We start from the raw sequence: 26,988 nt of genomic DNA on the forward strand, positions 1-26,988 counted from the left end.
ATCGTCAAAGTACGAGTTCACCTTATAAAATGTGAACTTCACCATTGCGATTATGGGCAAGCTACATGCGCCCTTAAGTACCCCATTAAAGCACTCTGACAGGTTGCCCCATATCGATGCTCATGGTCATGTGCAAGTGTCCACTTTTCTTGAGGTACAGACTTAAGATAGTCGTACGCATCTGAATTGACATTCTTGATGCAATACATGGTGTTTTCAAACTTCCTAACTTGATTCGCAGTGGCTACCTTCCATACCAAGTTCTTCAACGCCACACTATTGAAGTTAGTGTTAACATTGCTTACTAAATAGCAGAGGCAATACCGATGATGGGTTAAAGGCGCTTCCAAGTAGCCGCTAGTGGTGTCATCAAAGCATGATTGTATCTCACGATGCCTATCGGAGATTATATACAAATTGGTCTGCTCTATAACATAGGTCAGTAGGCATGCCAAGAACCATCCCCATGTCTCCATGCTCTCGCTTTCAACAATGGCAAACATGAGTGGATAAACCTCGCTGTTACCATCTGTTTCCATTACTATCAACAGTTTCCTTTGTACTTGCCATAAAGGTGCGTTGCATCTATGCTTATAACCGGTCTGCAATGCCTGAACCCTCTAATACACGGACCGAAAGCTCAAAACGTGGAGTTGAATATATAAGTCCCCGAGACACGAGGGTCGCACTTTAACAAAGTTACAGTGTCCGAATCTACATCGGACAATGCCGCTAGAAACCGTGGCAATTCCATGTATGACTCATCAAAATCCCCGTAAATACGCGCAATTGCCTTCTGTTTGGCTTCCCAAACCTTGTACATAGTTACATCATGCTCATGCTTCACATGCAACATACTACGCATGTCCTTTATGGATCGGGTTATGTCCTCTCATACATACTGCTCAAGTGCAATGGAAATGAACCTTAAATCCATCATCCGTCCATCGGTCGCTACCTGGAGGGATGTGCAATTGTGGGGACCCTTACATTTACTAATCGCCCACATCCCGTGCTTCTTACTGCAAATAGCCCGAATTGACCATGGACATGCCTCATGTATGCACCGCACCACCAACCTATTAGTGTCAGACTTGATGACTTTGTATTGCTTATTATGCTCCACAGAGTAGAGGGTCAACACATACTAAACGGAGGCTTTATTCTTGAATAACATCCCCTTCGACGGGTGGTCACCTTTATGCTAACTTGTAAGTGTCAATCTACCCCCTTTAGAAAAATACAACTTCTTCCACCCAGCCAACTTCCGCTCAATTTTTTCTAAGATAGGATTCCAAATTGAAGGAGAGTTATGCGAAACCCCCAACGGCATGCCAAGATAAGACAGGCAAAGTTCCAACTCTGCAGCCCAAATTTTCAGCCAAGGCATGCATATCATCTACCTCTCCTATTGGAACCATTTCACTCTTCTGCACATCGACCTTCAAACCTATCACAGCCTAAAAACAAAGTAACAACAATAGATGTAAAACACATTCCCCACCACTAGGGCTATCCACAGGTCGGGTCGGATCAGGTTTAGGGTTGACCCACACCCGACCCAATACAATCGGGTGAATAGAAATTAGACCCGTGGCCGACTGAATGTTCGGATCGAACCCGTCGACTCGAGTCATCGGTTGAGCAGGTCGAACCCATCGGGTGATTTCGAGTCTGAAGCAAATAGAGAAATCAAAACCCAGACCCAGAGAAATCAACCCAGAGAAAATAAAAAACCCAAACCAAACCCAAAAATCAAAACCCAAGCACGAGAAGCCAACTCAGAGAAAATCAAAAACCCAAAGGATAGAAACCACAATCCAAACCTACAAAGAATCAAATAGCAAAAATGAGTCCACAAACCCCAGATCGATGAAACTGAAACGAAGAGAAAGAAAATACTAAACCAGCACCACCACCACCACCACTCCATAATCCACCATCACCACATAAAAAAAAAAAATTTAATTAAAAAAAAAAAAAAAAAACTTTGACTCACCATCAGATGCACAAGATCAATGGCAGATCAAAAGAGGCAAAGAGGGGGTTTGAGCGAGACTCAACCTAAGGATAGTGAGTGCAACGATGACTACAAGTCAACAGCGAAGGCAATGCGATCAACTTGACAACGGCGACAGTAAGAAGGGGGCTAGGTTTAGGGATTTGAGAGAGAGAAGAGAGAGAGGAGAACGTGAATCTGAAACTGAAGCGTGTGAAACTCATCCTTTTTCCTTTTAAATTTCTCATGGGTCGGGTCGGTTTCTACGGGTTAGTAAATATGGAACCCAAACTGAACCAAAAACCCGAAATTTTAACTCTAAGAGACCCGCACTCGACCCGTCTAGGCATTCTGATCCGCCCGTGGGCCTTCGGGTCGGACGGGTGGTTCGGGCTAACGGGTTGTTGGACAGCCCTACCCACCACCCCTCCTACCCTCCGCTTTAAAACCACAGATTAAGCCAGCACCCTCCACTCTTCTCAACATCCTACTGAAAACCTCCATCATAATCAAAAACTGCATAGGAGATAGCGGATCCCCTTGTCTTAATCCCCTTGAGCTACCAAAAAAATCAGCTAAAGACCTATTAATCAAGATAGAGAACTGAATTGTGGATATACAAGTGCAAATCAACTTACACCACCACTTCACTCCAAAGCCCATCCTATTCAACAAATCTCGAAAAGCCTCCTAATTCACATGATCATAGGCTTTCTCAAAATCAAGTTAACATATGACCCCAAGAACCCAACTCTTCACTTGACTATCAGCACAATCATTTGCAATAAAAACCGAATCAAGGATTTGTCTCCCACCCATAGAGCTATTCTAAGTTTCAAAGATCAACAAATCTAAAACCATTCTCAGACAATTTGCCAAAACCTTAGCCAAGATTTTATACACATTCCCCACCAAGCTAATAGGCCGGAAATCTCTAATGTTCGAGGCATCATTCTTTTTTGAATTAAAGCAATGAAAGTAGCATTAAGAGATTTTTCAAACTTACAATATTGAAAAAGCTCTTCAAAGACCGCTAAAACATATTTTTCCACTACTCTCCAACAACGATGATAAAAAGCCATAGTAAACCCATTCGGACCTGGAGCTTTGTCCCCTTCCAAGTCTCTTACAACTTGAAAAATCTTCTCTCTCAAACTTCCTTTCAAGCCAAACCCTCTCCATATCCCCAATACAATCAAACTCCAAGCCCTCCACAAAAGGCCTCCACCCCTCATACTCCTTATACAAATTTTTATAAGACTATACTACCTGAGCAGTTACCTTGGATTCCTCCTCAAAAACCACCCCATCCACCTCCAAGATCCTCAGATGATTATACCTTCTATGGGAGTTTGCCATCTTATGGAAGAACTTGGTCTTATTATCCCCTTCCTTAATACATAACATTCTAGATTTTTGTCTCTAGGAAATTTCTTCCAAAGAAAGAAGATACTCCACTTGAGACCTCAAATCTGCCATATAACATTTCTCCCCATTAGTGAGCCCAAGCTCCTCTTCCATAACATCTACAATTTTCAACTCCTCCAGCAATTGTTCTTGTTTCTTTTGACGATCTACAATACCAAACTCTCTACGATTCCACTAAATTATGTCCTCCTTCAAATCCTTTAATTTCTTAGCAAGCACAAAACTAGATGTACCTACAAATGAATGCCGATTCCACCAGGATTGAACTCTATCCACAATCCCATCTGTCTTCAACCACATGTTTCCAAACCTGAAAGGACTCTTCCCCCTCACCATTCCCCCCACCTCCAAAAGAATTGGACTATAATCTAAAATGGAATGAGGTAAAATCCTTTGAATAAGATCCGGATAGTGTTCCTCCCAATCATGAGTGATCAAAGCTCTATCAATCCTAGACATTGATGGTTGATTTGTACCACTAGACCAAGTATAGCTACCTCCTTCCAGCGGCAAGTCAATCAAATTAAGGTCCTTAATAAATTCAGAGAATCTTTCCATAGCCGGAGTTAGACGTGTTCCACCCAAATGTTCACTTGGAAACCATACAATATTAAAGTCCCTAAAACAACACCACGGTATCCTCTAGTATTGCTGAACACCAACCAACTCATCCCACGTGTCCTCTTTCAATATTATCATTTGGGCCATAAACCCCTGAGCATGCCCATATAAAACCATCTACCACCCCTTGCCACTTAACCAATACTGTGAGAGTGCCAACCAATTCTTCAGATTCCAAGAGACTAGTATGAAATTCCATTTCCAAAGTATCCAAACCCTAGCCCCAAATTATATTATTGGTGAGGAAGAGAAATATCAATGGAGAGAGTGAGAGAGAGAAAACAAGATAGAATACCAAAAATTCTTTGCAAAGTTCTACTAGGTAATTTAGGGTTTTTTTTTCTCGGGAAACAAACGGAGAGAAACATCCAAATCCTAGCCCCAAATTATATTATTGGTGAGGAAGAGAAATATCAATGGAGAAAATGAGAGAGAGAAAACAAGATAGAATACCAAAAATTCTTTGAAAAGTTCTATTAGGTAATTTAGGGTTTTTTTTCTCGAGAAACAAACAGGGAGAGAGAGAGAGAGAGAGAGCAAAGACTTTATTCGAAAATTGGTTTTCTGAATTCTGAGTTTGTGAGAGAGAGACTTTATTCTGAGGGTTGAAATATTTGGATATCTTTTATTAAAGGTTGTTTTAGAATTCCGTTGAAGAATGTAAAAATTTGGAGGCAACAATTATGCGGGATTTAGTGTTTTAGTTTATTTCAAGGGCTTTAATGACCATTGTAACAAGATTGGTCAGATTTTAATTAGCGTGCTAGTTTTTAGCGTTTGTTTCAACCATTTTCGGTGAACCCTTGGAAAAAGTGGGTTGAAACAAGTCATGTTTTTTGTAGTGTGGGGATCAACTCCTAGCTTTATTTGCAGGGACCTTCTTTGATTGGTCTCGTGCATGGGGTTTTACTTCTAGGGAATCCATTCAGCTATTTTTAGATTCCCTATCTGGTACATAATTCTTTGTTTTCTTTTCTGCTTGCAATTTAAAGTTCAATAGAGACAACCTTATAAAATACTTCCCATCACCATTGATGAAACAAGGAATGACTAGTGAGTTGGGTTGATCCAACTAACAAAGTGTGGCCAACTGGGTTAAGAAGTTCATGTCTGGAGCTGTATAGGGGGCTAACCCAAAAGGAAAAAAAAAAAAAACTCATGATGAAATTGGAAAACACTACAAGGCCAAATTCCAAAAATGGCTTCTAAATATCAGAGCTTTGAAAAGAGGAAGCTGATATAAGAAAATAATCTAACCATACAGGCCATATGGCGTATATCTAACCAATGAATTATATTAACAATGGTAGCACCATAGATATTAGAGTAGTTTCTACATTCATTTCAAAGATCTGCTTTTCCTAAAAAACTATCTACTACCTTGAATATCAATCATATAGTATTTTAAGATTGATATATAGAGCACCTTGTAGTTATAAAAATGCTTAGCAAAGGCAATAACTAGTACCTGGTTCATTCTCCAAGCATCAGACAAGTTTTTATGATTCTCTGCATGAGAGAGAGATGATAAACAATAAATAAATAAAAAAAGGCAAGTAACGGTGTTAGGTCAGAAAAGAACAAAAACCAGAATCAGCAGCTTTGATTTCCATTGGTAGCATCAGCTGACATCAAATGTTTAATAAAGAATTGAGCAAATCTGAACAACAACAACAAAAAAAGACATTCTAGGGTTACATTTCTGAGAGCACTTATGAGAATAACAGGCAGCAGAAAAATGAAGAACAAAATCTACCTATCCAAAGCCTCTTCAAAACCATTAGTATTAACATCAAAATAATAGTTTGTGTGCTCTGAAGATGTAAAAGCATTTGTATTGCCTCCATGCTAGGCATTGAGAAGATAAAATGCATAGAAAATTAGAACAACCACATCAATTAGCATTCTTAGATTGAGTATCCATTTGGATACACGTCCACGTCCCTGCGTTTCTACGTTTCACTTTTTTTTTTTGAAAAGTCAGTTTTCACGTGATTATGCACTGTTCAGTGGGCCCTATGCCCTGTACATGGGACCCACAAACCTTTATTTTCAACAAAACTTTCATTAAAAATGGATCCCACAGTACTATACACACATTTAAAAATTATTTTATTACAGTGTTTTTAGTTTTCAATTTTCAGTTTTCAGCAAAATAAGCAATATCCAAACGAACCCTGAATATTAATTATGGCAGGAATATCCTCCAAAAAAATTAAAACAGAGAAAGGTGTAAGGTCTTTAGATCATATATCTCCTCCATTAAATCGTATCCAACTCTTTTGGATTGCTACACCAATCATGTTACATAATCCACTGTACTATAAACCAAGGAAAAGAAAAAACTAAAGGGAATTTGCAATGGACAAGGATATGAAAATATATGCATACCAGATATGGGAATCTTTCACGTGTCAAAATATCAAGTTTTCAAGCTCAAGAGTGGCACCAAGAGGCTATACTATGGCAAGCCAGTTTTGGATATCCTTTACAAATAATCACAATGCAAATATCTGTGCCTTTTTTTGCATGAAGTAGTATTTTTACAATAAAACTATTATTACCTATCCAACTAAAAAAAAGATACGTAAGATGATTATTTTGTTCTGAAAGATCAACAAGAAAATCTTGGTTTCAATATCTCAAGCCCACTAACCATTATGCTTGTAGAAATCAAATGTGCACCATGTATGTCTAAAATCAAATTTTTTATCACACCAAGAAAAAAGGAAATAGAAAAAATAAAAAACAGACATAAATTTCTTCTTCAATTTTGACATACGTGAAACCTACCAACCAAGGATGGAACCAGGATTTGAACATAGGGGCCAAAGCTTAAAACAAAAAAAGTTTATGAAAATCAAAACCAAAGCCTATTCCATATTAAGAAAGCATCAACAAAATATAACATACAAAATAAGCTTTTCTTAATATATTTCAATTCACTTGTCAAAAAAGACAGGATTTATGAGAGTCTTCAAGAATGCAGAGGACCAAAATAGAAATACGAACAGTTCAAATGTACTTGAAGATTACATGGATCCTTAGTGGCCGTCTATTTTTCTACAACAAATTGGACCATAAACATGATCCTGAACAGCAGGGGAACAAAAACCTCTATATCCAAAATGGGTATGACACACAGTATCTCAGTGAGACTTACAATTTCATTATGGGAGAAATCTGGAATCTCCATTATGAGGCTGTTGAAATGCTCTTCACACCAATACTCAACATACATCATAGAAGTAAAATAAGAACCACAGATAAAGAAAGCAAACAACCCATGTCACATAAACTGTCAAATAAATGATAAAAGAATTAAATGGATTGGGGCAGCAAAATTAAAAACACAAAAATAAGAAGGAAACTTCAAAACTCACAATTGCTGATTTAGCTACAAGAAGATAATCAATGCAAAGCGAATAAACCTGGAAACAAATAAAACGTGTTAGAAAAAGAACAATGGAGCAAAAACACAGTCACATTTAATGATCTTAGTCAAACAAAGACTTAATCCCAATTAAATCTAAATTTTCATTTTGATAAATAACTAAATCCAATTTTCTTGATATTACAAGCCAAATATTACAGCATAATATAAACACAAATTTATAAGTTTGTGTGCAATGTAAATAATACCATGTCCCACAAAGATGTCGCCACTTCTATTTTTCAAACAGAAGATCATACACATTGGTTAGCTAAAAAATAAAACCATCCTGTACAAGAATTGAAGAATTAACCTATAAAGAATTTGTTTCCTAGAAATATAGTATAAATTGCATACATAAAACCTTTTTTTCCTTTTTCAGTAAAAATGCACACTTAAAACATAATATTCAAGTTTCCCGTCAAGCATTTATATCAATACCTTTCAATTATCAAAGTATCCATGCCTTATGGAACAGAAACAATTTGATTATGGGGTTGAATTATGTGACCCTGAATCCATTTCCAGTTCAACGAAAGAACAACTTTTTGAAACACTTGAAACTGACATGAAACTTAAATGTTCTGCAACACTACCCCAACTTCATTAAGTTGACAAGTACCTTGTGTTTTGTTATTCTCAAGAAGTGAATTGGGTAAAAATTAAATTACCGTAACACAAGGCATTTTGTTTATATGATGTTTCTAATCATTATAACTAATTTTTCCTAGCATATATACTTCTCATAACACTTGTAATGGTTTCTCGGGAGTTGTGGCCAAGGAAGTATCAATGCTGGTAGTGGAAGCAATCAAGGAAGACACGGAGGAGAACTAACACTCATAGAGGAAGGAGAGGAATGATATGAAGTAGACTCAATAAAGATGACAACAACTCTAACAAAGTGACAATGAGGCGAAGGGAAATTACACTTGTATCCCATCTGAGTACGAGAGTACTCAAGAAAAATACACGAGATTGAGAATCAAGTTAGTCACCCCCTAGACCTAAAATGCAAACATACAAACCCAAAAAGTTTTGAAGTATTAGATATTCTATGACAATTTGGTTTAAACAATGGACAATCAAATGCAATTTGGAAAATTTATCAATCCAAAAGCAAATCACCAAATAGTTCTGTCATCTGCCCTCCCCAGGGATGGCACAGAATTCTCACGCAAGTCCTAACGCAAAATTCCCCCAAGAGATAAGTGTTTGAGAACAAGCAAAAGGCTATAGCTGACAAAATATGTCACAATGTTAACAACAGTCCAATACAATAATTCTAGAATGTAACCACCAAAATTGAAAGGTTGATTAGTTAACTTCTGAGATTGCAGTGCCATTGTGTAAGCTGTAAATGCATCCTGGGTGGAAATTTCAATCCTCCACCTTTAAAATGAGCACATCATGCTAACAAATTCTATTTTGCACAAGAATAAAACATACTATAGTGGCTGCCATTTAATGGAAAATCAACAATTTACGAGTGCTTACATGCACATTTGTACCTAACAAAAAAGTGTTTACTGCACATATCACATAAATTAAATAGTCAACAAAAATTGACAAAACATACAAATGTCCTGAGTAATGCAAATGTTTTCTCCTTAGTCCGACTATTTTAAAGTCCATAAAGAAGCAAGCATGGAGAATCAAAAGGAAATAAGGAATTTGTTTCCACTGACATGTAATCAAAGTAAAATGCACTTACACTGATGGCATTCACTAGTTCTTGTGAATGGTGCAATATTTAATCAAGTTCGGCGTGCTGGTGTAGGCATGGTGATTAGAGACCATGAGGGGAGAGTTACAGCAGCTATGAGTAAACTGATTTTCCAACCACTGGGACCTTTGGAAATCGAAGGAAAGGCCACGGTGGAAAGAGTTCTCTTTGCTTGGGAGATGTATACGAGATGTGTGTTTTGAATGTGATTCTAAGATAATTTCAGATAGTCTCACGGGGTTGTGTACCCCTCCCTTTGCTGTAGCTAACATCCTAATTGGAATCGGCCAAAGGCTTGATGATTTTAGGACTGCTTAAGTCAGCCACATGAAGAGGCAAGGCAATTGACCCCAGCACATATCCTGGCACAACATGGAAAACATTAAACACGCAGGTAAAACAATTTTTAATGAGTGTTTGAAAAGGTATGTCTGACAAGGTATACTATTTTCCTGTCTAAGGCCACCAGCGCACTAAAAAAAGGGACACCAGTCAATTGGCTCACCTGTTTGCTGCTCCAATTCAGACAAATTGGAAATTTAATCCTCTCAATTAATCTACATTATATTCATCACCCCTGCTACAATGTGAAGGAATGCAACATAAATTTGATTAATAATATCTCTTCAAAGACATATGGCAGGCAAGAAGAGCAAGCAGCGAGCCACTCCACTCCAGCTAAATACATCAATTTCAGCTGGGGTTAGTTCTCTACAAAAAGCAAGTATAACAAAACTAAGATGAATTAAAAACTACAAAAGAAACTTCAAAATAAGAGAATCTTAAAAGTCTAGGATTGATTAGAAAATCAAAGTTTAATGAGGACAGTATCAATAATAAGTAGAGGAAACATACATGATAATTTTTTATGGGAAGGAGGCTAATTAAAGACGAGATCAAGGAAAAGGAGTTTTATGTTGCCATTCTAAATTTAGTAATGACAAAGCAGAAGCGTTTCATCATCATTCTAAATTAGTTTTTTCTTTTTTTCTTTTTTTTATGGAAAGCCACACCATGTGAGTTTTAAATCCACAACCTTGAATTTTTTTTGCATTTAACATTATTTTTTAAACATTTTCATTAATTGTCAAGTTGCAAAACTATATAAAAAACTAGCATCTCGAGACTCTGAAACTCGAGTTTGATGTAGAACTTGAGTTTCTAACACTTGAGATTCAAGGGATGGTGTGCTTACCTGGACAGAATATCCACCTGGAAGGAGGAGAAAAGGAGAAGAGAAGGAAAAGAAGATCTGGATCAAAAGAAGAAGAAGAAGACAACCTGGAGAAAACTGGATCTGGAGATGGCAAAAGCACATGATGTAGAACGCCAAAGAAGAAGATAAAAACTGGATCTGAGGAAGAAGAAGATCTGGATCTGGAGAACGCAGATGATGTAGAACGCTGAAGAAGAAGAAAAAAGAGGATGGTGGTGAACTGTGCTAGCCTGCAAATTCCCTCCCACAACCTCACCCTCTATCCCACTATTGAGGGAGAAAAGTGCTATTCGAGCTAGAGCACATTGGTGTAATTTGGTGGTATGCTTACCAAAAATTAACTAATGAATATTTCTAGTCATTTCCATACGCTATATATGTTTTTTTAAGGTAAGTCCAAGATTATATACCAATATGTGCATACTGTTACCAAAAATCATGCATGGTCTGGAGCATCAGCAAAATAAATATCTCATGTCCTAAAAACATGTCTCATGCACTTTTTCAGGCCTGCAAATTCTTATTGTATGAGCAGTCGTTCTGATACAAAACATGGCAAGGATGTCAATTCTAGTTCTAGAAGGGCACCATAAATAAAATCAGATCTCACACCCTCCCAAAAGATAAAAGAATCAGAAAAGAAGAGAGGGATTACAGATTACCTAAAAGAGATCTCATGCCATGCCTTAGAAGAGTTGAGATAGAATACAGAGAAAGTACAGGGATTAGAGAAGAATAGGATTAAGAACAGACTGAATTCTCATTGCATGCCTCTTACAATCCATCTCCACACCTTCATACAATTCATGAACACAGCTAACTGACTAACACTAACTTCCAGCAAACTACACAGATCTAATGATCTAACTAAATAACTGTTAAGCACATGGCTTCTAACTAATCAACAATTAAGCACATGACACAATCAATTAAAAAGCACATGACTCTAACCTTCAATTACAAAGATGATACAAAACTTTACTAATAAACTGCCTCTTATAATAAGCTGCTGGTGTCTAGTACCAAGTGTTAAAGCTGCACTGTTGTTGTTACTGGTGCTTACTCATACAAAACTTTACTTACTGATGCTTACTGGTGCTGCATACATGATGCACTAGCTGGATCATATGCATTAAGTCAAGCTATTTCCCATAGTTTCCTAACATGGAGAACAGTCAGGACCTAGGCTTGCTTGAATAGCACCAAGCAAGGAAAAAAACCACTAGGAGTCAAAACTTAGGGTTGGCTGGAGTCGGCACCAAACCATGGACTCAATTTCAAAAGAAACTTTATTCATCAAAATAATCTCCCTTTCTTGGGGTACATACTTGGCTTATATAGACTATTATATTCTAATTCATCATAAAGTGACACAATATGTAGAACTCATTACATAACAAATAACAATAAAATTAAAAACAGGTATCATTCATATAGAGATATTAACAATGGCACCATTAAGCATCCATATTAAAGAAAGTCACATTAAGTCCAGAAATGTACTCCATACCATACTTAGATGCCCATTGGCCACCACTTGCCAACCACCAGCTGTCACAAGGTCCACCTGATTCCTAGCAGGCCATCATTACATGCCCGTTGCCAACCATTGGCTACCAGCCAACACTTGGCCTGCCTGTTGCCATCAATCATTGACCATGAAGAGTACAAGTGACCTAATAGGGGTCAAATAATTTTTCCAGACACCTAATACTCATCTCTCTATTTCAATACAATTCTAGAAATGATACCAACCAAAATTGAATTATGATTGTAACACATTTGATATCATATTAAAGATATTTTGATTACCAAGACCGTGCGAACTCCTACATAACAACTGCAGTTTCCCTTACAAGTTGCATGACAGGTATTGGTTCCTACAAGCATGACATTTGCACGCAAGTTATGATCTTCACAGTATAGAAAAGAATTGTAAGCGATGTAGAATACACGGTAAGGAATTAAATCTTTCCACTCCAATATGTTGCATTGATTTAGCAAAGTATATAGTCGCAAGGAAAAAACACACAACCAAATGCCATAATTGAAACCAAAACCATGGTAACTATGTCCAAGAAACCTCTTAATGACAAATCATCATGACCCAAATAAGATATAATCTATAATGTATATAAAAGCATAGTCTTTGACTTTTGTTGATTTCTTCTATAGATGACATAAATTTTGAAAGCCCAAATTTTTTTCTGTAATATATGTTTTTCAAATGAGTTTAAATTCTATAAAGATTCCTTATAAACCTAACATATTCACACCCTATATTAGAATATTGCCACATTATAGTTTCTATAAATAATAGAATAAATATTTCTATATGTAGACATAATCATAATAACTGTCATTATTATGAGATTCTATATTTATAAATAAATAAATAAATATCGTATTTGTTGAATTTTCTCGTGCATTGCATAGGTTACCAACTAGTTATGTTCACGAGTGGCATAAGAGATTTAATACTTGAAAAGCAAAATACTAGTCAGCTGTATGCCTAAGGCAGTAAATTAACAGGGAACATACTAATGATAGAGTAGTTTATAAGAGCTCACATCAAGATGATAAACATATGTCATACCACAACTTAGCAAAATATTGAAATGGAGATCACATACTACTTTATACAATCTATGATATTATTCTGCCTGCTTCCTACTTTTTCGAACCAAAACTCGAAAATCTGGACCCATGCAGAAGACTTTGCATAGACTTTAAAATTAGGCAACAAAATAAACCACTCCATAGACTGAGGTAGAAGTAGTAATAATGTCTAGATGCTTGTTTAGAAGCTATACTTTTCTTTCTTTCTTTTGAATAAGTAGAACTTTATTAAAAATATGAACATCACCCTGCACACAAGAAGTACACGCAGGAGGTCAAATCAAGGGAAATTAAAATCATCATGAAACTTGAACAAATTAGAACTTGAATGATATGACAAAGCAGTCATTCATTCACATAAGAAATACAATAAAAGCATCTTAAAACCTGTCGTGGACCATTCTAACCGTTCAAATGCTCTATTGTTCCGCTCTCTCCATATAGCCTAAATTAAACCTAAAGGTACATCTCTGCTAATTAACTAAACTAGTTCTATCATCTGCCCTCCCCAGGGATGGCACAGAATTTTCAGGCAACTCCCAACACAAAATTCCCCCAAGAGATAAGTGTTTGAAAAAAGAAAAAAAAAAGGCTACAACTGACAAAATATGTCACAATGTTAACAAAGGTCCAATACAATAATTCTAGAATCCAACCACCAAAATTAAAAGGTTGATTAGTTAACTGTTGATATGGCAGTGCCATTGTATTAGCTGTAAATGCATCCTGGGTGGAAATTTCAACCCTCCACGTTTAAAATGAGCACATCATGCTAACAAATTTTATCTTGCACAAGAATAAAACATACTATGTTGGCTTCCATTTAAAGGAAAATCAACAATTTACGAGTGTTCACATGCACATTGGTACCTAACAAAAAAGTGTTTACTGCACATATCACGTATATTGAATAGTGAACTAAAATTGACAAACCATACAAACGTCCTGAGTAATGCAAATGTCTTCTCCTTAGTTCCTCTATTTAATAGACCATAATGAAGCGACATGGAGAATCAAAATGAATTTTTTTCCACTGACATGTAATCAAAGTAAAATGCACTTACACTGATGGCCTTCTTTTAAATAACCTAAGATCCCACACATCTTGAGGTATGACATATGCGTTTATTAAATCCTGGAAGAAGAATAGGTGACATAAAAACACTTTCAGATTAAAAGCATCTACATTTTTGTAAATGGACTGTATTATAGAACACAATGCCTAAATGCTTAGAAAAAAGAATAATGCAAATAAAGTGCGAGAACACAGTCTACGAGGATACACATTCTGGCACTCACATATGAAATTATGTTTCCAAGGAGCACCAAAGCAGCATCTACCTACATGGAAATTAAACGAATATTAAAGTGGCAGCTCAAATAAACAATTAGAAAAAACTTGCAGGCTATGTTAGTAAATTTCCCAACAATTAGATCTTTTAGGCTGTGTTAATCAAAACCTTAATCTGGAGAGCCAAAAAAAAAAAAAAACCATAATCTATGTTCGATTCGGACTAGTAGTTCTACTTTGTTTAGCAATACAAGTGGCTTATGTGCTAGTATTTGGTTAATTTAATCTATTTTAATATCTCAAATGTCAATAATTTTGGTCGGTATTTCTTTAACTAATCACTATATCATTTCTGTGTAATATGTTTACAACTTCTACTTTGCCAAAACTTCGTCCATGTATTAAAATGCCAACTAAACATATCATATGGTTCCCCGCTTTTAATTTCTTGATTGAAACTTATGTAATATGGTTTTAGTTAAATGAAAAGATTATTAATAGGTGACGTGGCAAATGCTAATATTAAAAAAAAAAAAAAAAACTTAGTTTTATTTAATTAAAAATCAAAAGATTATTTTTTTTTTGAAGACAATCAAATGATTATTAACAGACAATGTGGCAATAGCTGCTTTGACTAATCTGACATGGCAATCCTGTTGCTCACCAATGTATCACCTCCAACTACAGAACCGAGCACTACATTTAGTCATATAGAGGAAGATTACTCTCAGAGAGAGAGAGTCCGAGTCAGAGTCAGAGTCATTCACACTGACTCACTCTACAACTACAACTACAACAGTCCCAATCAAATCGTTCCTCTCAGATTCAAATCAAACCCTATTGATCAGGTACAACCATCAGTCTTGTTATAAACAAAACAAATCCTTTTTTATTGTTGTTTTTCTGTTTTTCTACTTCTTAAAAAATGAAAAATCCGAATCTAAACAATTTGAGGTTTCTTTCCTAGCAACCAAACAGGACATAATGCTTTTAGTTTTTTTGGAATGGTTTTGGGTCTTCTTTTGTATGCTCAGAGTGGTTACTAAATTAGTTGACTTTTCATCATGTTTATTATGGTAATATGGTCTATTGTGTTTATTGACTGTTCATCTTTTTTTTTTTACTGAAATGGTAGAATGTTCATCTTAAAGTATACACACTTTTTTTTTTTTTTTAAAGCAGTACAATTGGCATTTCTTTAATTAATCACTGTATCATGTCTATAGAAATATCATATGAATCTATAGAAATGTAAAGTTTTGAGTAACTTCTTGCATGAATCTGTAACTGATAGACTGAGAACATAGAATCCCATGTTCTCATGATTACATGCTGCCTGAAATAAACCTCTATGACTGCTGTTTAATGAAACTTTTACTAGGGAGTGAACAAATTGAGTCCTAAGCTTTTGTTTCTATGCAATTTCTTACCCATTGTTAGTTTGTTTTTTCGGAGTTTAAAATCTTCTGTGTGTGACTTTTGGGGTTTCTTTTTTCTCAGGAGTAGAATTCTATTATCCACTTCATAATGGAAGGGTTTAAAATTTCAGTACTTTGGTTAGCAATTTTTGTTATCTTGATTCCATTTTCATATGGAGTATCCATGTCGCGTATGATGGCAAATGAGGAAGGTGGCCTTTCTGAACGTTCTGAGTGGGATCTCTCCGCTGGATCTCTTCAAAATAAGACTGTGAACTGCCAGTTTGCCACATTTCAGGGACATAGGGAGTGCCAAGAGGATCGTATTGTATGTGATCTTGATATGAAGATACCACATCTTGGTACCCTCTCTCTCTCTTTCCTTGCTCTTGAAAATTAGCCTTATTATTTTAGGACTGGTTTTATTGTATGTTCACATTCATAAATTTCAGATTTTACACATGAAAAAAAGAGAGGGTAATAATATAAATTTATAATGAATCCAATAAACACTGCTTTAGGAGCATGACTTCTTGAACTGGCAGAAAACTTTTGATGTTTATATTGATGTGGACAAGTTATTGTTTGAAGCTTGACTTGGACGCAGGCAAAAATGGGCTTGGGGAGGGTACAGTTGGTGTTATGGCAGTTTTTGATGGTCATATCGGTGAGGAAGCTAGTGAGATGGCTTCAAAACTTCTGCTGGATTACTTTTACATACATGCTTTATTCAATACCTCCGAGCTAATGGAACAGTACGAGGGAGTACCTGTAACTAAGGATGAAATAACACATTTGGAAATATTAAAAGAAGCATTGTTGAGGACAATTCGTGACATAGATTTCAAATTTTCTCAGGCAAGCAGAATCTGTTCACTTCTAGTACTTTTAACTGGTTTTCTTCACAGTTTTATCTATGTTCTGCTATATGCTTTCAGGAGGCTTTTGAAAAGAGGATTTTCTCAGGATCCACAGCCACTGTGGCTCTTCTTGTTGATGGGAAGATTTTAATTGCCAATGTTGGTGACTCAAAGGCCCTTTTATGCACAAAGAAAATTCAGTCTGGTCAAGGTTCTAGTTCTCTGATATCTCCCTTTTTTTTATGTAGTGATATTGATTATTGACTTTTACACCAGTTGCACCCAGAAGATAACTCATACTATTGAATGGGAATTAAGGTTTAGTTGAGTTGAGTTGAAATTAGTTGTGTCGATTAGATATGTGCTAAAATGATAAAGAATTTCTTTCTCTTAATGCTTTTACCTGAAATAGGACTTTCCTAAGCATTAGTTGTATATTAAGTAAAGGAGTATAAAAACTTTACCTTATTTTAACCTAATAATTGAATATCTGTATGTTTACATGAAAATGACAGGTAACTTGACAGCCAGTCTTTCAGCTACTGAACTAACAGAAGATCATAGTCCAGGTAGAGATGATGAAAGAGCTCGAATTGAAGCAGCTGGTGGTATCGTTGTTACTCTTTGGGGTAAGCCTTGGGTGAATGCTGAACTTCCTATGTCCCGAGCCATTGGTGATGTGTACCAAAAGAGGAGGGCTTCTTAACTTGAATGACAGCTAAATTTTCCCTTATTTTCTCAGTTTGTCACATTTTTATTACCTGATTTTCTATTTTTTATTCCATTCAGAAATAGAGACCAATCTCAAAGTTTTGGGACTGGGACTAACTGATTTGTTATGATTGCATTCCATTCAGAAATACTGAAATACCACCCCCCCCCCAATTTTAGACACACACACAATCCTAGTTTTAACCCAAGGTAAAAAAGCTTTGATTTTTACCATGTCTAGAGTTCACTGTCGGTTCTGTTATCTAATTCATGTTAACATATACATACATACATACATACACACACACACTTTTTAGAGTCCAAACTCCAAAGAAAGTAAAATTAAAATGAAAAACAGTCATAGCTACACATCATGGTCCACCTCCCACAATTTTAGAGTCTAGACCCTTCAAGATTCCAAAGATAAATTCAATATACCATGAAGGCAAAACTGATCCCAACCATTCATTAACCCCCCCAATTCACTTACAGATTACTTCACTGCCACACTCCACCACCATTGCCGTCATTTATTTCATCAATGGACTACTAAAGTTTCAAAACTCAAATCAATAGAAAAATTGAGAATAGGATCTAACTAGGCACAGTAAACAAAACGTCTAAGCAGAGGACAAAAATATTACTGATTTGCACCATTTGCAATTTATATCCATGTCAGGGATAGCGAAGGGTTTAACTATTAGAACTTTTCTCCCATTTTCCCCTCTTCTCTCTTTCTTGTTCTCTTTTTCCTCCTCCTCCCTCCCCTTTTTTGGGTTGTCTGGGTAGGATTTTATGTTTTGAGGGTGGGGGCACAGTGGTACACAAAAAATATCTCTAAGCACAGCACTCCAGGTAGCACCACACACAATCAGCACTAGGGCACAAAAGATACTGATAATGGTCTTGTAAGGACATTCAAAAAGGTAAATAATATAGACTAACCTTGTGTGACTGGATGATCCCATACAAGCTGTCAGGTTCATTGATTTGAGTGACTGCTGAGACTAGTATTTCAACATTAAGTGGTAACTGGTGATCAAGAAGACCCAAAAAAACCAAAAAAAAAAAAAAAAAAAAGGATTTATGAGAATCTTCAAGAATGCAGAGGACCAGAATAGAAATAAGAAAAGTTCAAATGTACTTGAAGACACAGATCCTTAGTGGCTGTCTACTTTTCTACAACAAATTGAACCATAAACATGATCCTGAATAGCAAGGGGAAAAAAATCTCTATATCCAAAATGGGTATGACATACAGTATCTTTGTGAGACTTACCATTTCATTATGGGAGAAATCTGGACTCTCCATTATGAGGCTGTTGAAATGCTCTTCACATCAATACTCAGCATACATCATAGAAGTAAAATAGGAACCACAGATCAAGAAAGTAAACAATCCATTTCACAGAAACTGTCAAATAAATTATAAAGAAGCAAATGAATTGGGGCAGCAAAATTAAAAACACAAAAATAAGAAGGAAACTTCAAAACTCACAACTGCTGATTTAGCCACAAGAAGATAATCAATGTGAAGCGAATAAACCTGGGAACAAATAAAACATGTTAGAAAAAGAACAATGGAGCAAAAAAACTGTCACATTTAATGATCTTAGTCAAACAAAGACTTAATCCAAATTAAATCTAAATTTTCATTTTGATAAATAACTAAATCCAATTTTCTTGATGTTACAAGCCAAATATTACAGCATAATATAAACACAAGTTTATACGTTTGCGTGCATGTAAATAACACCATGTCCCACAAAGATGTCACCATTTCTATTTTTCAAACAGATCATACACATTGGTTAGCTTAAAAATAGAAGCATCCTGTACAAGAATTGAAGAATTAACCTGTAAAGAATTTGTTTCCTAGAAATATAGTATAAAATGCATACATAAAACCTTTTTTTTACTTTTTCAGTAAAAATGCATACTTAAAACATAATATTCAAGTTTCCCGCCAGATATATCAATACCTTTGTATTATCAAAGTATCCATGCCTTATGGAACAGAAACAATTTGATTACGGGGTTGAATTATGTGACCCTGAATCCATTTCCAGTTCAACAAAAGGACAGCTTTTTGAAACACTTGAAACTGACAAGAAACTTAATGTTTTGCAACCCTACCCCAGCTTCGTTAAGTTTACAAGTACCTTGTGTTTTGTTATTCTCAAGAAGTGATAGGGTAAGAATTAAATTACCCTAACACAAGACATTTTGTTTATATGATGTTTCTAATCATTATAACTAATTTTGTCTAGTATATATACTACTCATAACACTTGTAATGGTTTCTCGGGAGCTGTGGCCAAAGAAGTATCAATGCTGGTAGTGGAAGCCATCAAGGAAGACACAGAGGAGAACTAACACTCATAGAGGAAGGAGAGGAATAATATGAAGTAGACTCAATAAAGATGACAACAAATCTAACAAAGTAACAATGAGGTGAAGGGAAATTACACTTTTATCCCTTCTGAGTATGAGAGTACTCAAGAAAAATACACTTACGAGATCAAGAATCAAGTTAGTCACCCCTAGACCTAAAATGCAGACACACACACCCAAAAAGTTTTGAAGTATTAGATATTCTATGACAATTTTTTAACAATGGACAATCAGATGCAATTTGGAAAATTTATCAATCCAAAAGTAAATCACCAAATAGTTCTGTCGTCTGCCCTCCCCAGGGATGGCACAGAATTCTCACGCAATTCCCAAAGCAAAATTCGCCCAAGAGATAAGTGTTTGAGAACGAGCAAAAGGCTATAGCTGACAAAATATGTCACAATGTTAACAAAGGTCCAATACAATAATTCCAGAATGTAACCACCAAAATTGAAAGGTTGATTAGTTAACTGTTGAGATGGCAGTGCCATTGTGTAAACTGTAAATGCATCCTGGGCGGAAATTTCAATCCTCCACCGTTAAAATAAGCACATAATGCTACAAATTCTATCTTGCACAAGAATAAAACATACTATGGTGGCTGTCATTTAATGGAAAATCAACAATTTACAAGTGCCAACATGAACATTTGTACCTAACAAAAAAGTTATTACTGCACATATCACATAAATAAACAGTCAACTAAAATTGACAAAACAAAGAAATGACAAAGCATCAAAGCTGCATCTTGCAAGATTGGTTATATTTTCCATAAAGCCTTCTTCTCAGGATCAAAAGATTCTTGCCTCAAATTTTTCCTGTATACAATTGCTATGAAAGAAGACAAATATACGTCAATGGATTGAAATATTAAAGCATAGTCACTCACTCTCCATTAGGCTTTTAAATATCTAATTAAAAGATTACCATAGAGGATCATTATGGAATTTGAAATTGTAACTATATAAGACGTACACATTTGCCGACTCTAGTCATGTCTTCCCCCAAAATAAACTTTGCAAAACTTTCCCTAATCATTTAAAGCCCCGCTAAGCTTTTCTCATAGACTTAGCAAACTTGAGCTACTTCATATGGGAAGGATAAGAATTAAAATTGCAAAACATAGCAAATTCTAAAAAGGTTTTAGATAATTAAATACTTGGGTTTGAACTAAAACTCTGCATTATAGAACTTGGGTGTGCTGAAGTTCAAACCTTCACACATGTTTTTGTTTGGAAAAGAAAAAAAAATAAATAAGTGGCTTCACTTGTCACCTAGTATCTATATCAAATAAAGAGAAAATTCTGAAAACATGAAGGAGAATCAAATGTTGCATGCTAAGAGCTGGGAAAAAGACCTAAAAGATACAATCATAAGTTAGTATACGGTCAACCACTTCCCTCATTCCAAATGCACCACATCAAAAACAATGGGACTGTAGCCCAACAACACCACCCTTTCCTTTCCAACATTCCAAAAGGGACAACATGGTTTTGAGCATGAAACAGAACACGTAGAACAAAGCAAACACCAATAATCTCTACTATTTTCATAGAAAAATAAAAGTAAATCATTGATTTTAGGAAACAGAGAAATAAATTGTAATTTATGAAAAATCTACCCATGCTAGGGTAAAGTTTCTACATGCCACACACAATTAATAGAGCTACAAACACACAAAGTCTTAATTATCAAATAGTTGATGCTAAGATGAATACATGTCACTCCAATCACCCAAACTCATGAGTAATCCCATGCTTTGCACTGCCAGTACCTTCAATATAGTAGATTTTTATATACACCTCCATGTAGCACCTTGATTAATGGTTATTTTTAATTTCATCAATCATGTAAATTACAATTGCAAAAAAGAAAATTAAGAATAATTATTTCTCTTTCATCATACACAAGAAAGTTAATTAATTAATGAACAAAATATGGTTTGAGTTGACCTGAAAACAAATGTAGACATCATAAACTCACTTATGTGAAGAACTAAAGTTTTATGATTACAAATGGGGTTGACAATTTTCATCTTAATTGGATTTAAGTTCAAGCTTGCCAAAAGTTTATGATAGAAGAGGGAAAATTTACTATACAATTTCATAACATAAAAACCATTATATGAGCCTTTTGAGTTTGACTTATAAGAAAAGACTAAAGAGTTCATAGGTTAAGTTGTAAACTGTTTAATGTTTTTTTCAGTTTAAATGATTTTAAATAATTAATTGAATATTCCAATAATATTCTTTAAGAGATAATTAATTTGAAAATTTGAACCGAGGCAGTACCAGTGTTCAATCCTAACCAATTTAAACTATAAGCTTTAGCAAATTCGAACTAGAAAATATAGATTTAATAGTGTCATTATGAAAAAGAATTAAACTAAAATTGAATATGTAATAACTACTAACTAAAATTAAACCAAAAGGACCAAAGAAAATTGACGGCATAAACAGTTCTATAGCCTAAAAAATTACAGCGAACAAAATGGTAGTAAACTCTATACTCTAATGAAACTAAGATAGAAATACTAAAGATGAAACAAATCAGCCCCTAATGATGAAGAAAATAATAACACAGGGAAACATCAAGTAAAATTGTATCTAGACTCAATTATTCGATGTATCTTACAGCATTAGACTAACGTCCACCTGTCAATTTGAACCAATAACTCTTCTTGCAAAACACCAAAGTGTCGTATCTGGTAAAGAACGTTAGAAATCTGTGTTTAAACAAAAGGACAGATCACAAAGCATAGCAAAAACAAGAATTCACTGTATTAAAGAGAATTCATACAGTTTTACAAAGCATAGCCCAAAAAAAAAAAAAATCCTGACAGTTTTACAGTTCAGTTGAATACAAAATAAGAATTCATTGAATTAAAAATAATAATAAAAATGAAAAAAAAAGCAGACTAAAATATGCAATTCAGAGCCAAATCAAACGCAAACAGATCAATTGATAAAATTTAATTCAGATTATGAGATAAATAGAGGGAGAATCAGGCTATCCTAATCTCTTAGTTTGATGCAGCAACTCTTCTTGCAAAATAACCAAGTGTCATACCTGGCAAAGAACTGAGTATTCAACAAAATGACAGGTTAAGAAGGTTTTTTAAATCACAGCAAAGAAAGATGAAAGAGAGACTACAAAAGAAGTGGAAGCAAACATTGTGATATGGTTTGAGTTGTAAAAATATTAAAGATTGTTCCCATATCAAAGGTAATTATCAATCCCACAAAAAATATTTAAGCATTAATGTGTAAACATACAACCATATTTAGTGAATAGTCCGCACAATGTTTAACATTTTGTTGGTTAGTGTAAAACAATCTGTTGGTTATTTCCCATATGATGATGGCTAAGGATTTGGCTTCCATTGGCCAAGGATATATAAAATAAATACATAAAGCAAGATTAACATCAAACAGTAACACTTTTTGGCTGAAACTTGAACTGGAAAGTTTGTTTTCTTCTTATACATAAAGATTTTAAACAATCCAAGATAAAATTTTACTTTTAACTACAAAAAATCAAAGGAAAAGCCCTAATGTTACCAAAAGCTAAAACCAATCCAAAGCATCCAAAGAAAGAGAATCAACCCATCTATTTTTTAAAAAGAGTAAAAGAAGAACCCTAGACAATTAAGCAGGGAAAAAAATTTAAATAGAGATATATTGAAGAAGACAGATGGTAATTCGAGTAGTATCATCAGGTTTTAAATTAAAACATAGATATATTGAAGATTGAAGATGCTCATTCGAATAGGAGAAGAAACGGTGAGATGATGCGGACCTTTCGTATATGTTGCAGAGAGGAGATGGGGGCAGAGCATTTTTTTTTTTTGATAAGTAATAAGATATATTGAAAAAAAGGAACACCCAAGTGCTCCGGAAGTGAACAAGGGAAAGGAAATCAAATACAAAAATTGCAAGAGTCTAGGAAAACAATAAAAGAAGGGAAAGATTTATTTTGCAAAGCAAACAACCAATCCCTTAAAGTTCTAAAAAAGAGAAGCTTGAGATCCGGAATAGATCTCTCAGAATCTTCAAAACATCTACTATTCCGCTCCCTCCAAAGGCACCACAATAAGCAATGAGGAATGATAGACCAAATAAAACCATTTCGATGATGACCAAAGCTGCCTTGCCAACATCGCAGCAGCCCCAAAACAGAGTGTGGCATAACCCAAGAAACTCCAAAAAGACCCAAAACCATAGACCAAAGATCCGAAGCAAAAGGACAATGAAGGAATAGATGGTCAATCGATTCACCATTTCTCTTACACATGTAGCACCAATCCAAAATCCATACCTTCATTTTACGTAAATTGTCAATCGTCAAGCATTTCCCTAAAGCAGCAGTCCAAACAAAGAAAGCAACTCTAGAGGGAATCTTCTGCTTCCAATTACTTTTCCAAGGAAATCCAAAGAAGGCGGAGCCAGCCAAAATTCTATAATAATCACTAACCAAGAAACCCTTAACTTTGCTAGGAATCCAACACATTTTATCCTCACCTAGCCCCCTTATAGAAGAACCGTAAATGGTTTCCAAGAAATCAGACATAGCCTCTAGATCCCGAGCATGGACACCCCTAACAAATCTCACATCCCAAAAGCGGACACCATTGGTGGACATCAAAAGCTCAGCCACACTGGCATCCTTATTCCTGCAAAATCTGAACAAGTCCGGATATCTAACAGCAAGAGAAGTCTCTCCATGCTATTAGAATAGGTCTATTTAACTCTTCTTTTGGCTTTAAACAGCCAATTTTGAGATATGCATCTAACTCTTCTCAAATTTAAGTGGAAAAATAACTGTTATAAAGTCCTCTATAAGTGCACAATTGTGGCACATTAATTCCAATGCTTTCTAGATTTCTAAACCTTGATTATCCAAAACCAATTATAAATACCCTGAAACTAAACCAAATCAAACACAAAACTAATTGAATCCAAATACTCCCAAAAGTTTTTAGAATACTGAGAAACTAAATCAAATCAAACCTAATGTAACCCAAATACCTAAATAAAAATCAATCCAACTAAATTTCTCAAGACTAACAGAATAAATATTTCTATATGCAAACATAATCATAATAACTGTCATTATTATCAGATTCTATATAAATAAAAATATCGTATTTGTTGAATTTTCTCATGCATTGCATAGGTTACCAACTAGTTGTGTATGTTCATGAGTGGCATAAGAGATTTAATACTTGAAAAGCAAAATATTAGTCAGCTGTATGCCTAAGGCAGTAGATTAACAGGGAAAAAACTAATGATAAAGTAGTTTATAAGAGCTTGCATCAAGATGATAAACATATGTCATACCACAACTTAGCAAAATATTGTAATGGAGACCACATACTACTTTATACAATCTATGATATTATTCTGCCTGCTTCCTACTTTTTCGAACCAAAACTCGAAAATCTGGACCCATACCACTGCAGAAGACTTTGCATAGACTTTAAAATTAGACAACAGAAACTGAATAATAAAGTTACATAGTCACTCACAATATCTTAAGCAAAGTCCCAAAGAAACATGTTAGGGTTTAGCACACCCACAAAGAGATCAAAAGTGAAGACAAAAAATTAATTGTCAAAATTGTTACAGAATGAGTGAGAAGGTTAAAAAAAAAAAAAAAAAAAACTAAAACTCTATATGCAGTCATTTCACACATAAGATAACAACCCTCTAGCAATATACAGTTACATAAAGTAATTGAGTAATCAATTAAAAACCCTAGTTTTCCATAAAATAACAAACATAAAGACGTTTGCAGTCTCTAATTCCATTCTCAAATAATCCAACCAATCCACAAAAGGTTCAAAGTAAACCATAAATTAATACCCATATAAATAACAAAGCACACATTAGGGTTTTGTCCGTATTAAAGTTAGATATATCCCCACACATTGAAAAAATCAAACAAGAACAAAAATCAATCAAAATAACACATGAAAATAACACAAAAGCGTTCAAATTCATCCCCAAAACAAAACCCAGATAGGAAAACCCAAATCAACTGCAAGAGAGAGAGAGAGAGAGAGAGAAATTTATCTTACAAAACCACACATGGAGAAAAGTTTAGTCAAATACCACAAACCCAGAAAAGTTTAGTTTCTCAAATCAAATAACAAAAGTGAGAAACCGAAGAGAAGGGAGAGCGGAGAGAATGTTGAGAGAGATCGAGGCCGATGGACGAAGAGACGGAGACACGAAGAGAATGGTCGGAAGGCCGAGAAGAAGAGGCGGAGATTGGGAGAGTGGAGAAGAGTGGGTTGGTGGTTTCGGAGAGAAGGGAGAGCGAAGAGAAAGAGACCTCTGCTCTGGGATTTGGGGAGAGAGAGAGAGACAGAGAGAGAGAGAGAGCCCAAATCTGATACGTGGAGAGAGAGGGTGAGGGAGCCGTTGGGATGTGTGAATTTAAATACATAAATTTCGCTTTTTTTACAAAACTGCCACGGTATATTTGCTTGTTTTCAATTTTTTGTATTCCACGTCCCAGTTTTACAAATTTTTTTTTTTTTTCTTTTTTTTGTTTTTCTTCTTTTGGTCCGGTTAGTGTGTGCTTTTAAGGCACACATTAACAAAACTATTTTTAAAAAAGTTTTATTGATAATTAAAAAGTTGTCAAATTTTTTCAATTTTTGATAAATTTTTTTTAAATTAATTTACAATTGTGCCCTAAGAGCATACATTAGTAAAAAAAATTTTCTTTTAACAAAATTCTTCCATCTTTTTTTTAAAAAAGGGAATAATTTATATTTATCGTAATTTAAGATTGCTACAATTCCAATTACAAATTGACCTAGAGGGCATGATGAGACTTATATACAAAATTATTTCACCAAAAAAAGTCAAATTATAAATAATGAAAATTATTACCTTTTAGGAAAAAAATAGGAAATTAGACTTAACCCACTTGTGGTTAAGCTGGTTTTGTTATTTAACCCACCTATGGAGCCCTCTATTATACAGCCTTAATCCACCTTACCTCATTCCATTTGTAAACCTCTTCTTTTTTTTATTTATAGGAAACTAAAAACTTTTATTAATTAAGAAATAGAACTAACATCATGGATAAGAGCTAGTCCAAGAAAACAAGGATTCTCTTCGATCTATATGAAAAATTCATTAATGCCAAAAGCATGTTTTGCTAACAAATGAGCAAGCTTATTGCCTTGTTGTCGAACATGAGAGAACACTCTCTTAAGACACATTTTGAGAAAAAAAAATTGGAGAAGAACCCGAGACA

General features: G+C 35.0%; 1 protein-coding gene across 11 annotated transcripts in view; it reads right to left on the bottom strand.

Moving 5' to 3' along the window:
• LOC126722016 (serine/threonine-protein kinase ATM-like) overlaps positions 1-26,097 on the bottom strand; it is a 35,140-nt gene extending 9,043 nt beyond the window's left edge. For 2 of the 11 annotated variants that reach the window (XR_007653948.1, XR_007653949.1), the window contains exons 1-6: positions 14,342-14,385; positions 9,713-14,177; positions 9,196-9,569; positions 7,212-7,479; positions 5,637-5,708; positions 5,517-5,557 (exon numbers count right to left, since the gene is read on the bottom strand). Coding sequence is in view for 1 of the 11 variants with exons in the window: in XM_050425155.1 (XP_050281112.1) it covers positions 12,276-12,303; positions 14,107-14,177; positions 14,342-14,383; positions 18,268-18,354; positions 18,602-18,641; positions 18,821-18,868; positions 19,990-20,207 (534 nt within the window). In the remaining 10 variants the exon portion in view is untranslated. Of the gene's footprint in view, positions 1-93; positions 5,709-7,211; positions 7,480-9,195; positions 9,570-9,712; positions 14,178-14,341; positions 14,386-18,267; positions 18,355-18,601; positions 18,642-18,820; positions 18,869-19,989 lie in introns of those variants that run through there. The other 9 variants (XR_007653944.1, XR_007653943.1, XR_007653946.1 and 6 more) reach the window with 8 other exon arrangements.
• Positions 26,098-26,988: the final 891 nt, after the last annotated feature.

The sequence above is a fragment of the Quercus robur genome, chromosome 4 (assembly GCF_932294415.1).
Source record: "Quercus robur chromosome 4, dhQueRobu3.1, whole genome shotgun sequence".
In the NCBI taxonomy this organism is placed as follows: domain Eukaryota; kingdom Viridiplantae; phylum Streptophyta; class Magnoliopsida; order Fagales; family Fagaceae; genus Quercus; species Quercus robur.